This window comes from Acromyrmex echinatior, chromosome 1, assembly GCF_024713525.1.
Source record: "Acromyrmex echinatior isolate Ae372 chromosome 1, ASM2471352v2, whole genome shotgun sequence".
Classification (NCBI taxonomy): Eukaryota; Metazoa; Arthropoda; class Insecta; order Hymenoptera; family Formicidae; genus Acromyrmex; species Acromyrmex echinatior.
In genome coordinates, this window is record NC_141852.1 from 25,062,299 (window position 1) to 25,077,583 (window position 15,285).

The 15,285-nt window shown below is 31.1% G+C and overlaps 1 protein-coding gene across 50 annotated transcripts in view; it reads right to left on the reverse strand.

Annotated features, from left to right (window-relative positions):
• bent (projectin protein bent) overlaps positions 1–15,285 on the reverse strand; it is a 97,059-nt gene that overhangs the window by 43,853 nt on the left and 37,921 nt on the right. For 37 of the 50 annotated variants that reach the window (XM_087403740.1, XM_087403709.1, XM_087403643.1 and 34 more), the window contains 7 exons: positions 14,687–14,866; positions 12,663–12,707; positions 10,580–10,618; positions 9,764–9,802; positions 6,356–6,506; positions 5,957–6,193; positions 5,518–5,654 (listed from right to left, as the gene is read on the reverse strand). In XM_087403740.1, the coding sequence (XP_087259866.1) occupies positions 5,518–5,654; positions 5,957–6,193; positions 6,356–6,506; positions 9,764–9,802; positions 10,580–10,618; positions 12,663–12,707; positions 14,687–14,866 (828 nt within the window). The remainder of the gene's footprint in view (positions 1–5,517; positions 5,655–5,956; positions 6,194–6,355; positions 6,507–9,763; positions 9,803–10,579; positions 10,619–12,662; positions 12,708–14,686; positions 14,867–15,285) is intronic. The other 13 variants (XM_087403794.1, XM_087403728.1, XM_087403806.1 and 10 more) reach the window with 6 other exon arrangements.

The following is a 15,285-nucleotide window of genomic DNA, read 5'->3' on the forward strand; positions in this document are numbered from 1 at the left end:
CTTATCATGCTTATTATTGATGCTTTGATCTTGCTTATGATCTAGTGTTAAACGGTTTTGAGGAAAAAAAGAGTATGTTGGCTTTGAAAAAAAAAATAAAAATGTATTTGCTATTGCTCGAGCAAAATGCGCGAGAAGATAGTTGCTGAAGAAGGCTTTGCTTATAATACATTCAGAGACGACACCGATGAAGAAAGATATTATTTGCAAGGGAATCCAACTGTGAATATTTTTGCTGATGTTTTAATCAGTCTTATTATTAAAAAATATTTAATAGATTTCAAGAAGTTAATTCTATTGGATAATTAATATTTAATATTAAAGTTTGCATTTCACAAGTAAATATATAAATCAATAAATTTAAAATATTGTATTTGACATCCAATTTAACTTATTTTAATAAGCTAAAAAATATTTTAATAAAAAATATATTAGCTTATAATCTTATTTATTAATAATAATTTAATTAAAAAGAAAAAGTAACTTTTTCCAATTATGTAAATTAGCAACTTTTTATAAGAAAAACTTGTCACAGATTAGGATGCCTGCAAATAAATTTTAAACAGTATTATCTCAAAATATTTTCTCAAAACATAAGAGAAGAATTAGAGAAAGTTATATTATAGGTCGAGCCAGAAGATACAATAGCTACGACGTTTGATCTTAAGTAATTAATAAAATAGAATTTATTAATCGAAGGCAGAAGAAACAGTAGTAGAATTTAGGATGAGACAATTAATTTGTATAAGAGAATCGTCCAGAGAAAGAGCTCTCAAGCGAATCAGAGACAGAAGATAGGTAGATCGTCGAGTTTCGAAGACTGTCGAGGCAACAGTGACAGGCACAACAGATAGTCAATATCACGTGAAATTATTGATGGAAAGCTCGATTCATAGAGAATCGATCCAACCTCCGTCTTGATGAAGTGATGCAGGATTGGCCAGTCAGGTATTAATTCGGCCAGAGACGGCCTACGCGATCCACTATTCTAGAAACAAGAAAAGGCATATCCACTATCACAGTATCTTTTCGGAATACGTCGTGTTGATCTTATTCGCTGATCGCTTTCAGCGGAAAGCTATGATAGACTTTTATTTCAAATTTAGTTGTTATTGCTAACTTTATTTATATTTGGTTTTATAAGTTTCGTTGTTTCAGATTTTCTGAATCAATTGTCGCTCGTCATTGTGAGTTGTGCATGATTAACTGCAGTGATTACAATCATTACATACATAAACAGTTTTAATAATTCTAACAATTGTTAAGTTATATTAAGTTGTTACAGAATATTATCAAAATATAGAATATTAATAATAAATACTATATTAAATATTATTAAGCATAATATATAATTACCACAAATTAAAATATTTGAATATCGTAAATATTCCATGTTTACTAATAATTCTACAATTTTATAAGATAAATGTGAGTCACATAACTCAACAAAACGAAGTTTAATGATAAGGAATGTTATTTAAATAATCTAAATATATATTGTTTAAATAAAATTTGTCTATTTGACTAATAATCTTTAATTCAAAAACATCCATGAAATAATGTGCATGCGTGATGATAAGCATATGTAATAATAAGGCTCATTTTTAATTAGCCAAGCGTGAGATGCATGGATTTAATTGCAATTACAAAACCTTGATTATCCGACCTAATGTGGATCGAATTTATTAAAGAAGTTGGATAATCAAGATATTTTATTCTTATTAAAAAACATGTTTTAGATAGAAATAGGATTAAGACAATGTTAATTTAATCGAGATATCGGATAATTGAAATAATTCTATATCTGTAATTCCAAATTAATCTGTGTGATATATATGCCCGTATCAGACTAAAGAGAGATTGAGATTAAGATTAAAATTGAAATTAAATTTGACCAAAGCAAAATTTACTAAACTTGATATTGATTTTCTATCTGATTGCTTAAATTCAATCTCAATCTCAATCACTCTCTAGTCTGATAAAAGCATAAGAATTTATACATATATTAACAAATTTATATTTACTCCTCTGCTTCATAATTTTTTTAAATTTTTATAAATTATTTTAAAAAGCGCAGGCCAAAGGGATCTCTCAATCGTAAATAGTCGCAAGAATTTTAAAATATTCTTTGGAAAAGTTACGGACTTTAATATAATTATATACATCAAATTTTTGAAAAATTTGATTAAAATAAACGTATGTAGATATAAATTCTTGCGAATAACTGACTGGCTGTTGTTTTCAACGATTTATTCGGTTTACATCCTTAGTCGGATTGATGTAACACCTGTTAATAAAACAAAGAGATCAGTTATAATAACTATAAACACTTACATCGCGTAAGAGTCGATCTCTTTGCTGTGTTACAACAACAGAATTTTTATGTTTTATTTCGCTCAAAGCATCAAGAAAATCCAAAAAACACAGGGGTATTCTGGCAAATTATGAAGTAAAATGATGAAGTACTGAAACGTAAAAAGTATTGTAGGAAAGTTTTATCTTAGTGTTTTTCTTAATTCATAAATTTTAAACAATTTTTTTTTTGTAATATGTTATAGATAATTATGTGCTGTAATATTCAAATTTAATTAACCAGAATACCGCGCAGGAAATAGAAGCCTTGCGGGGCGGTTCTGCTCTCTGTTTCATGGCTTTTTGGAATTTAATACAAGGATGCATTCCCTTAAGACTTTTTTTCGCGAACCTTCTCCTTGGCGTGTGTCGCTAGTTTTGGCCAGTCGACGATTAGCTCCTGCAAACTTGGCCTGCGCTGAATGTCGAAGATATCCTACATGCCCGGCATACACACATCATGGTTAAAGTCACTCTTATACAATTAGCCAATAGCGCGCGATCAAAGAACTCTGATTTAAAGAAATATCTGATAAAAATTTAAAAAAGAAAAATGACATTTAATTAATTTTTTCCGATTGTATAATGCGCTTTTTGTCATCGAGACATCTTATATTTAATTGTTGAACATTTTTTATTTATAACTGTAAAATTCATTATATTAGAGTTCTTATCTTGTCCTACGTTACTTCTACATGTTTAAAGATAATGCTTTTCTTCTAATGTGGGAAGTGTCACATGCAATGTTTGGAATAATGCCAATTATATCACACGTTATCGATAGTTTACATTTTTATTTCTACTAGGAACTTTTCAGTTACGTTAATTATCGTGCTTGCTTGTTAATAGAGAAATATATAATAAATGTAAACATATACAGCTAGCCCTCAGTGTGCGCATTATAGTCGTGAGGGAGAGGAGAAAGTTTGGCAGATTTAACTCTCACTGAAATTTTTTATTCTTCTTATTTTAATTATAAAAAATGCAACTTTACTTTTGATTCCAAATAATTTTCTTATTGTCACAAATAAAATATTTTTTCTCTCGGTTAGGATTGTGCAATTTCTGAAACTTTCATTAGATAGAGCTTTATTAGGGTATATATGTATAAAGAAAATTTTTGGATATACCCCCCCCCCCTGCGATAAAATAATGTTTACAATGTAATTTCCATGCACTTTAAAATGAACTCTTGAATTATCAATTCTTCATAGTAAAATCAAATGTATCAATCCAGAATTTGAATAATTTAACAACTTAAAGGCACAAAAGAGGGATAGCAGTAATGTAATTTAAAGTGCAGCATTAACTCTAAACCATAAAAGTGCATACGTTAAAAATGAAAAAAGAAAGTTATGTTGCTTGCTCGATAAAGTGAAGATAAAGGGGAAGTAGAAAACTTATATAGCAAAACTAAATTCCCAAGATAATAATTTTAAAAAATCATATAAACAGGCAATTGGGAATTGATGCTGTAGACGGTGCGCAGTTTTTGTTTCTTTAAATTATATATTATATCATTACTTGTTTCGGCTAATCTTTTGGCCTTCTTCAACAAATTTACAATATATATTACAATACATTGGTTATCCATGAATCTCATAAAAGTCGATGTATGTTGAAGTAACAGTCGATATCATTGTGTGGCAGTAACATTCATCCATTTCAGAATAAAAATTTCCACTTTGAAAGCTGGGTGGTAGTGAATGACTGGAAATCTAATTAATTGTAAATAATAATTAATAAGCTAAAAAATATTTTTATGTCATGATTATTATTTATAATTAATTAGATTTTCAGTCATTCGCTATCATCCAGCTTTCAAACTAGGAATGTTTATTCTGAAATGGATGAATGTTACTGCCACACAATGATATCGACTGTTATTTCAACATACATCGATTTTTGTAAGATAGATAAGCAACGTACTGTAACATATACTGTAAATTTGCTAAAGAAGGCTAACAGATTAGCTACAACATGTACAAGTAATGATATAAAATATAATTAATTTTAAAGAAACAAAAACTGCGCACCGTCTATAGCGCCAATTTCTAATTGCCTGTTTATATAATTTTTTTTAATTATATAGCAGAATTTAAATAACGCCGCGAGAGTTTCAAATCTTCTGATAACAATCAAAAAATCTACTATTCTATAATTCTTTCCCACTTTATAGAGATATAGTAAAATTATTTATTTAAAAATCTGTTAATATTTAAAGAAATAAAGTCAGATTGTAAGTCCTAATGTTTCGTCAATGTTTTAAAATCGTAATCGTTGTATTGTCATTGTCACTATGATTTATTATGTAAATCGCTCGGGAAAAGACCTTGAGCCAGCTCCAGTTAGTTTCACCCTTCTTGTCGAGAGAAATTCGAAAGATCTCCACACCGGCTGACAAGATGACTATTTCCTCGCCGTCTTGAAACCAGCCCGATCCATGCTGTTCACTTCCTAGCGACTAGGAGATAGAGATAGACAAAGAAGAGAAGAGAAAGACACAGAGAAAGGAACAGGCAGAAAATGCATTCTGAAATCTTGAAAATGTACTCTATCTTCAAAAATCTCTACTAAGTTGCCGTTAGCTATATGCTAAATGAAAACATTATTTAATGTATTTAATTATCTATCCAAAATATTATTCTGTAATATTATTTTAAATAAAAAATGAAAATGTTAGCTTCCGACTTATTTTAATTTGTTTGTAATTAAATGAAAGGGTATCTTGTTATAATATAATTGTCAAATAAAAAAAAAACAAAAAGAGAATTTCAAATTAGAATATGGATTTATAAAGTAGGTAATTCAACAGGCGGCATTAAATTTATGTTACGTATCTAACATTGTGTTTTCACCTGTTTTTACATTCATGAAGACACTATGAGGCTGTTAATGGCGTACTGAAATCACATTCGCACATCTCCATTATGTATTACATGTATTACGATGGCGATTGTAAATGTGATGCGTAACCAATTTTATTTAAAAATATTACGCGCAATATATATATGTATAGAATTAAACTTATTTTAAAGTTGAAGAGATATAAGAGATATAAGTTGAATAAAATATTCAAATAAATTTTAGTTTAGTCTTGCTAAACAATTAACTTATTAATTTTTTACATAGTTTATATTTGTATATGTGTAAAATTAAACATACCTTTTCTACTTTCTTCAATGCCGGCATGGGCTTCTCGACTTCCTTCAAATCTACTTTTTCTTGCTCAGCTTCTTCTCGCGCCCATTTTTGATATTTCCTCTTCTTCAACATAGCACGGAAGTCCATGCCACTGGCGTCTGTTATTCATCCAACAAATCAAAATTTAAAATAATAAAGCAAATTTTGTGTTATTACTAATGTATATATTTTAAATATTAGAATTATAGAGATTATATTAAAGTTAAATTAAATATGATGTAAGTATATAATATCTAAATTTTTTAAATGTAAATAAATTAAATAGAAAAACGTAATTCGTTCTTACTTTTTATGTGGTGTTTATATTAAGTTACTGATCTATATTAACTGGACACCATGCTAAGATTGCGTTTCGGATACATGTAAATTATATAACTATAAGAATATTAGGTTGACTCACCGGAAACGTAGAGCTGCATCTCGGCGGAATCTTCGCCATGGATGTTGCTCACGACGATCTTGTAAGTGCCCTCGTCGTTGGGTTTCGTCTTCCTCATGCAGAGGGTGATCGTGTTGGTCTCCGAATCAGTGAGGAACTTGAAGCGGCCACCCTCGATGATCTCGGTAATACCCTTGTAGAATTTGAAAGTTGGCGCGGGCGTGCCTTCCACCGCGACGGTAAGATACGCCGTCGAATCTATAAAAAGAATGCCAATAGAATTAACATTGTAAAACAAGAATATGTTATTAAAAAATATTTTACGTTGTAAGACATTTATTATTGCTGTAATTACATATATTAATTAAAAAAAAAATTTTTTTATAAGCTTTCTATGAGTTGAAGAGCAAAATGCATTACCTTCGACGGCAGAGTACGATTCCTGAACATCGACGATCTGGGGTGGTCCAGCTGGTCCAACATCTCGCAAAGGTGTACTAGGTAAATTGATCCTATTCTCGAGGTCCGCCACGCTGGGTCTTCTGATGTCCGCTGTACTCGGACGACGACGCTGTGCCATTCAAATAAAAATGTGATCAAATTTATACACACTTTGCTATCGCATTTAATATAGACACTGAAAAGCATTTAAATAAAAGCGAGAATATTTAAAGCATAACGCGCGACGACTTCTGCTGATATAATTTAAATTTAAATTTGATAAATTAATGTAATCAAAGAAACGCAAATCATAATCTATGTAGTTAATAAATGATTCATACCTAATAATAAAAAATGGTAGTTAGATAAATATTTACTTATTATTTACAAATACATCCTATTTTTTTTTGACGATAAAAATTAATTTTATTATTTTTTTAATTATTTCTTGCAAAATAGAAACTAACAAAAAAAGCAAAGAAATGGAAGTCGCCGTTGTTGTTTGAAAAATCCGCAGCGTTCATGCGATTTTGCGTATTTTAAACATTTTAATTATTACTTATTTAATCATTGTGAGTTAACGTTATTTACATTGAAAATTAATTTACATTATTAATCAGCGTTACGTTTCACGCATTAGTGACTTTGTGTTAGTCACTAAATCAAGTGAGTTTCAATAATGTTAGTGACAATTCTAAAACACATCCTCTTTTCGGAATACATTGATTAGCAAGATGGGATCAATAAATATGGGTAATTTCACATGACTTTCCGACTTTCATAAATTCTTTAATTGTGAATAGCCATTACGATTTCAAGGTTTTCTTATTTAATTTTAACAACTGTTTTGTAAGATTAGTGATTACTGTTAATCTTCGATTTAATTAAATTTTTATTTTCATTTTATATTTTTTAATAAATTATTTTAGAAATTTTGTATAATCAACTTACTTGCCTTCCATTTTTACATATTTATCTTCGTTTGCATGCAAAGAAAATAATTTATGATAAATAATTAATCGAACGTGTAAGAATCCCTTGAATACGTATAGTCGGACAAAGGAAATAGAAAGGGAATATATTAATCAGATGAATAAGAGATTGATGAAAACAGGAAAACAAAATTTTAATATTTTTTAAACATTTGTAAGACCATTCTGGTAAGAGAAATCATAAATGATATTAAAGTCTATTTGTAGACATTTTTGCATCATTCCTGCTTTCAACTGTAGAAACAAATGAGAAATGTTCTTCCGATGGTGAAATATATGCTCTTATACGATAATGAAGATGTAATATTTGTGCGTCGATGCACAACTCGTGAAATTGTGGCAAAACGCATTTGCCATGAGGTGTGAATCGCAAAGCAAAAATGCGAATCGCAAGTTACGCGTGGGATGAGAATTTAAAGCTGAAGTTAGTTAATCATTATTTATATAAAATAGTCATCAGTCAAGAGACTTTCAGACGGGATTAAATTGCACAAGGAGGAACAACTTTACAGAAAAAAATTAAGGTACAAATCCAAAATAAAGAACTATTCTCTTTTCTGTAATTATAAAAAAATACAATATTAAATTTAATATTTGCAATGTTATGTTACAATAATTATTATATTATTATACATACTACATTATGTTATTCCTACTAGTGCAATAAAATTCTTTTTTTTATAATCTGATAAGGTATACGATAAGGACATCATTAGTGATGTTCTTGGCCTTACAAGCCATCATTAGAATACTAAAATACATTTAAAAAATTAATAAAAGATACAGAAAGTTGGGGAAGAGAATGATACGTGAATTCAACATGATGTGTATGACATGAATGATTATTTTTATGCTTTGGCGATGAAATGATTGCTTACTCCGTGAACCAATCTGATCCTCGTCAATTAAATTGCCGTTCGAATATTCGTCTAATGGGAAAATCAGTTATCAGGATTATTTACAAAGAGACACATTACGATATCTACACGATATGCACAAATACGATGCCGAACATTTATAAATCGGAACGATGAGAAAATGGAACATGTTTAATGTTTCATTTTAAAGAGGGACATCGTATTCGTGACGATGAGAATGAGAATATTTCGATTGAATCTATTTAACATATAGTGTGAGCACGATGAATATTTACACCTATACATAAAATTCTACATAAATAAGTTATTTCACACATATATATCTTTAACATATAGGAGCAAACTGCTCAGTTTCAAATCTATCGCAGCGATATGCAGAATTGCAGAAGAGAACTGAACTCTTCAACGTCAATCTTTTAATAAAAGAACAAATTATTATGATGATTAATTTTATAAGATATATTCGCCACAATTTATAAATAATTTTGTATAAATAATAAATTATTTTTAGCAACAAAAAAACAATAAAACAATAAAACAATTTTATTTTTTAGATATTAAATTGAGGTATTTCCAAAATAATTTCATGGAATAAATTTTTAAACATTTCATTTTATTCGTAGGATATCGTGGACGCTAAAATAAAAATGCACTACTGCGACAAGTCTGATACTGAGTCGTACTGCAACTACTAAATTTTTAATGGTGGTAGATCTCGCACAAACAATTTTCTCAAAACACAATGAGATTGATAAAAAAATATGTCAGCAATTTCGTTTTCTCCATGGATTATTTATAATGTAAATTAACTCCAATTTCTTACCACCATTACAATCTAAACTGCATCTAAATTGCATCTATACAGCCGCATAAAATGTACAGGTGTATCCGCTCGAACTAATAAGCAGAATTCCGCAACGCGGCCGCAATGAGCTCCTTCAGGCGTTACACATTGAATCGATTCGTGTTTTTAATTTTAATTACAAAGTTCGCACATAAATCGATGCAATGTAAAAAAAATTGCCGTCCGCAAGCGCATTTCGTCGGCGTTGACTATTCGCGAAAAAGTGCTCTTTGCAAAATATTTATAGAACATACAGGTTTATAGAATAACATCCAAAAACTTTGCTCATATTAATTTCTTTTTAACAAAAATGTAAAGAAAAATCGGCAGTTCTTTGCGTCGTAAGAAAAACTTTTCTTTCTGATCTCAAATTAATTTTGATAAAATTTTTTATTCAGAATGAGTAATAGTCTTAAGCAGAATATTATTAATAAATAATAATCTCTCTATTAATCTGAATCAATCTTTTAAATCTATCAATTTTTGTAGATTTTTGGAGGCTGTTCAAAAATATCCTGTATAAACAGTTTTCAAACTTTAAGCACGTAATAAATAAGAAAATAATACCGAGATAAAGTATATATAAACGTAGATAACGTATATGTAAACGTATGTACAAAATAATATAAAAATATACATATGCGTATACGCACAACAGAGATATTGTGCTAACCTCTTTTTCTGGCAGCGCGCCTAGTCGGCCGGGCTTAGTCTGTGTGTGGTGCGTGAAAAAATAAAAGATGAGATAGAAACAGAAATAGAAACATAAAAAGGGTGGGCAAAGAGAGATTAGAATTTTTTATTTCTGAGGGGGGCTCCATAAGAAGTGGGCTCTTATCTTAGGAGTGCTCGATATAATAGGGGGAGGAAGTGATTCATTTTTCGATGTGAGAAAAAAGAAAACTCAAATTATTGATCAGTAAATTATTTGCCAATATGCTCTCACGAACATATAATATTAAAAGATATTAAACCGGTATTAAAAATTACGGTATTAAACCGCAAATGGTTGAGAAAATAGCGGCTAGCGTGTTTACAGTAGCAGCAGCAGCAGTAGCAGCAACTTCAAAAACTTCAGTTAAAAACATGTCGCAGAATTATGTTTTTTATTATTATTAATATCATCATTGTCATATATCGTCATTATTGTTATTAATATTATTATTGCCGTCCCGTGGTAACGCGTGGCGTTGCTTTTGCCTCTCTCATCGGGGACTTCCCTCGTCAAGTACGTTTTTAGTTTTCGTTTTTAGTTATTGGGCTTTTATTATTTTGTCTTTCTGTAGGCGAACATGGAAATAAAATCGACGCTTAAAAATTATAAGAGCTTGAGGGGGGAGGGCGCAGAAAAATAGAAAAATCCAAAAAGGGCGGTCGGTGTCCATAAGATAAAAAAAAGAAAAAAGACAGAACAATACATGATACGAAAAATTGCTGGTATAGTACTTTGAGCAGGTAAGCTTTGTGTTATAGCGAACACAAATCTCACCTTTGTTTCGAAAACCTCACCGGGCCGTAACTTTCCCAACTGCAAAAATCACAGAGACGAACACATGAGGGTCAAGTGACTGCTCGTCATCATATTCCTTTTTGTCGCTTTGGTTACAAACACGGATTTTTGTTAAAGTTTCCCGATAGATTTATACAGAACGGACATTAAAATACCTCTTTCTCTTTTACAGAAACAGTTGACAAAAAGCGCTGATTTCGAAAATGGAAAATAAAAATGCTCCTGCGTGCTGGCTTTGCTATTTCTGTTAAGGGGCAAGAATTGGCTCTTTTTGCCGGATTAAAACGGAACTGCTTTTTGATTATTTACTTAGGACAGAGACTCTGGTAAGGACACGGATAAATAAAAGTCTGGGGTTGAAGGAACAAGGGAGAATCGCGGTAGACGAACACAAATGGGGGCTGTTCGAGGCTCGCCTTACCGACGTTGCGACGGCTTGTGCGTTTGCATTTCTGTGCGGGTGCATTGCTAGACAGAACAGTGCGATTCGGCGACACAACAGTGCGCGTTGTCAGCTAATACGTCAGTGAGTTTAAGTGCAACCAGATTGCATGTGATCGTATGAAAGAGACGGATCTTTTAAAGAGTGAATCGCCATTCGTAAGAATAATCTGAAAACTGCATGTCGATTATCTCAAACCTCTGTCACATCTTCAGTATATTCATATGAATTTCAACATGAATTGACAACTTCAAACTATAATTTCAATGCGGTTTTATATAATCGCTGTTTCGTAAATTTATTACAACTTTTTAATATAATTATTTTAATATAATTATTGATTTTTTACAACATAAAGGTTCAACATAATCGACTAAAGAGAAGCAAGGGCGTATCCGTGGCTAGTTATAAGATCGCAACATTATCTTAGTAAAATTATTATTTACACTCATAAATACCTTCAATATATTGATGTTTAAAACTTTGTCACAAGAGAATTCAGAGAAAATTTTTAGAACAACCCACGTAAATTCGTTCGAGTCCAATCAAATTCTTGGGATTTTCACTTTTGCGCGACAAAATGTTAGAATTTACTAGATCAGTATGCGAGATAATAATTTAAATTTGATAGTAATGTACATTCAACTAACAGAAATGAAATAAGTGTTTCACACGGACGATGAAGCTTGATCGTCAGACATGATTCACACGTCTTGTCGCGCTGCTCGAGATATTTATTAGCGTCGATGTCTATCTACAACGGCACAGTGCTTGCCAAGATCACCCAGTGATCTATTGGATAAAGATGTAAGCCAGGAAAGACTTAAAATCTTGTATGCGAGTGATTAACATGCACACGAACAATCCCTGACTTCTTTCGCTTCTCTCATCTCGCATTATCAATTAATATTATTGTTATTATTATTATTATCGTCAGAATATGCATATCGGTTGCAACAGATCCGTGCCAAGTGCAAAGATGCATTCGCTTTTTACTCGCTTTACGATCTTGGATTACGTATGTCGAAAGGCACGTGCGAGATATTGCTCCAACATCTTTTATTTTACCAAATTAAACAACAAGATCTTCCAAAATATCTATTAATGTTTATTAATTTTCCAAAGTGTCTATTAAGAAATTATGTTAAAAAAAGATTTACATTATTTAAAAATAAAGGATGCTGAAACTTTTCCAAAGTTTCACACGTCATCGTCGGGAATTTAATTGTTTGCTCTCGATATGAAATTTACTCATTAATTAAATAATCAAACCATTATCGTTATAAAATGTGCGTGAATTAAATTCAGGACGACTCGTGCCATAAAGTACGACCACAATAAGTAAATAGTAGTAAAAGGAGCAGGCAAAATCGAGCAAAGACAATCGGAAAGATTTCATCATTAGTGATAAAATTGCATTAAATATTTCATTAAAAAATTGCATTAAACAATTTAGTTCTTTTTTATTTATTCCGTAGTGCGGATTCTCTTTGCGCGATACTCCGGTAAGTGTGTACGAAAGAGTGTGTGAGAAAAGTAAGTAGAAGTGCATTTGGTAGTCGAGTAAGGTTGCAGACGAGACATTCGCTTCCGCGTTTTTCTCTCAGCGATTTATCTCACCTTTCGCTCGTCCAGCACCTCGCCGGGACGAAGCTTCCTATGCTCCTATGGACCAAATCTCTATTAAGCACTACTGCGAGGTAAAGATGGTTGTATTGTGCACGTGTATGTTTGTGTTTGCGTGTATACACAATAAACGATGCTGCAACATGTTTACATTGTATAATATGATCGTTCGATCGATCGGCGTTTGTCCTACCACCCTGTTAGACATATCAAAACGCACTCCCCGCTTTATCTCTAGCTTGAAACTGAACCAAGTCTCGCGAAATTGACTAAAATTAATTACATCAACGCAAGTTATGCGTCTGTTTAATTTTAGTAACTTTAATTAATGCTTTTCTGCTATTTTCATTCCCGAAAGTTGCTCTAGTTTTAAGCAGTTAAGCTAAAAATATTTATTAAGGTGTAAAACGCTAATTATAATTTAGAAAGATTATTTTAAGACCAAAAAATGTGGGATCTTATCTCGAAGTAACGAAATATCCGATGCAAATTTTACGGGGAACGCCTTCGATCGTCTCACTCTTAGCTGAGGTTATCCACATAATCGTCAATTATCCGTGTTTCTTCGATATTCTTCTCCAGGAAGTGTCTATTTAGTTCTTCAGATTCTTGCTTTTTGCAAGTCAATATGCACCAATCTTGAACGTCCTCAATATTACGCATCACAAGTTGACTTTCCATTCTCTTTTTCTTTTTGGGAGAAATGCCTTTGCTGACGATGGAAGGTAACGGAATTCAATTTTTTTCGGAGGAAGGGTCAAAGGAAGAAAGGAAGATGCTTCAGAAGCTGGTAAACTCTGGATCTTTCACTGATGAGAGGTTTCTAATCTAAATCTCACGCCTTGCTGACACTAAACGCGACGTGCGTCACTCGACGAACTCGTCGTCGGGGATTCACGGCGCGTATCTATCACGAGTACGACACCACTAAGACCATCACTGGACTTACACTATAAAACTCAAAAAAAAGCTACAAAAAACCCTAGGGCCAACCAGCAGTAGCCAGTCTACCTACTTGTTCGTCGAGTGTCTTACGCGACTCATTAATCATCTACCTAGTGGGACTCGTACAAACACTTTGCACTTTGAAATATATTCAGTATAACATATTCTAAAGTAATACAGAAAATGGAAACCTATAATTTTATATTGTATATTAAATTAATTTGAAGAAATGTAGAATTTGTACAAAAAATATAGATTATTAATTCAATAATAATATTAAAATACATATATTTCAATTAATTTAATATATGGATTTTATATTTAATATAATTTTCTCTCTATATTATTTAAAAAAATGTATAGACATTAAAATAATTTTTTAAAATATTATTCTCGTTATATATTTTATATGTATATTCAAGAGTGCAAAATGTGTCATATCACCCTTTTTGCTTTATTGACATATAAAATAGAATAGATATATATAAATAATAAAAACTAAAAATATAAAAGTAATTTTTTTTATAATACAATTATAATTGTATATATAAGAGGAAACATCAAGTTTTAAATCCATCAAATTTTAATGAGACCTTAATATTAATTTGTAATTTAATATATTCTATATTAAAAATAGATTCATCGCGTCATAGTCATTTATTTTTGAACTTTCACGTTCCTAATTGGAACAATGTTTGGCGATTTGACAAGGTTCTTCCAATAAATTAATAAGATCAGTGAATGATGTGTTTCCTTAGACACAAATAAGTTTTCTACAAAGCAAACTGGGCGATCTTTCATGAGCGCATGAGAATGCAACAAAGTTTCAAGCTCACGAAATTCTATTTGTACAATAGCTTGAAAATTAAATTACTGATACTTTAGTATTCTATATAGATCAAAACATAAATTAAAGTTAAATTAAGTTTTTTTGCAAACTTAGCGATTTAAAGAAATTAAATTAGAATATCTCTAGAATGTCACTCTACTCGCCTCTGTTGCATTCTTCAGCTCGGTCCCCTATAAGGTAGTCTATATATTTTCGTGATCACACAATACATTCCGTAACATACCTCGTCACTAATGATCAAGCTGGGCCTACGACCTAATTCCTCGGGCGGTATGAGCGAACCACGTCGACTGCCAGCACCGCTTCCGGGTGCTAAAGAGCCCTTTCTGCTGCCGACCGGTGTCACGTCTTTGATAACTTCAATCTTGGGTGTTTCGGGCGCTTTAATTTCCGGTAACTTCGGCTACGACGATCAAAAATTAATTGATTAATAGTGCTTGCTTCCTATCAAGTCTGTTTAGAAGGTTAAATAAAAAGTTAAAACTTTTTTCAATTTTGTTAATTAATTTAATGTTCCTTTACACCAATTACACGTAACCTTAATCTAATCTTTTCTCTTTGATTGGCAAAAAAAATTTAGCTCCATATGTTTTATTAATAAATAATTTTTAGATAAGTATACTTAGTTTTGTTTCTTAACATGATTAAAAAAAGGATGTTAATATATTATTTAACAAATATAAATTATAAATACAAATTACATTTTTTTTAAGATTTAAACATTTATGAATTGATAAAGCTAAACAGAATCACAATTACGTTAACCAATCCTTGATAACTTTCAACCTAATCCACAAATACACTTTAATGATTCGGTTTTAT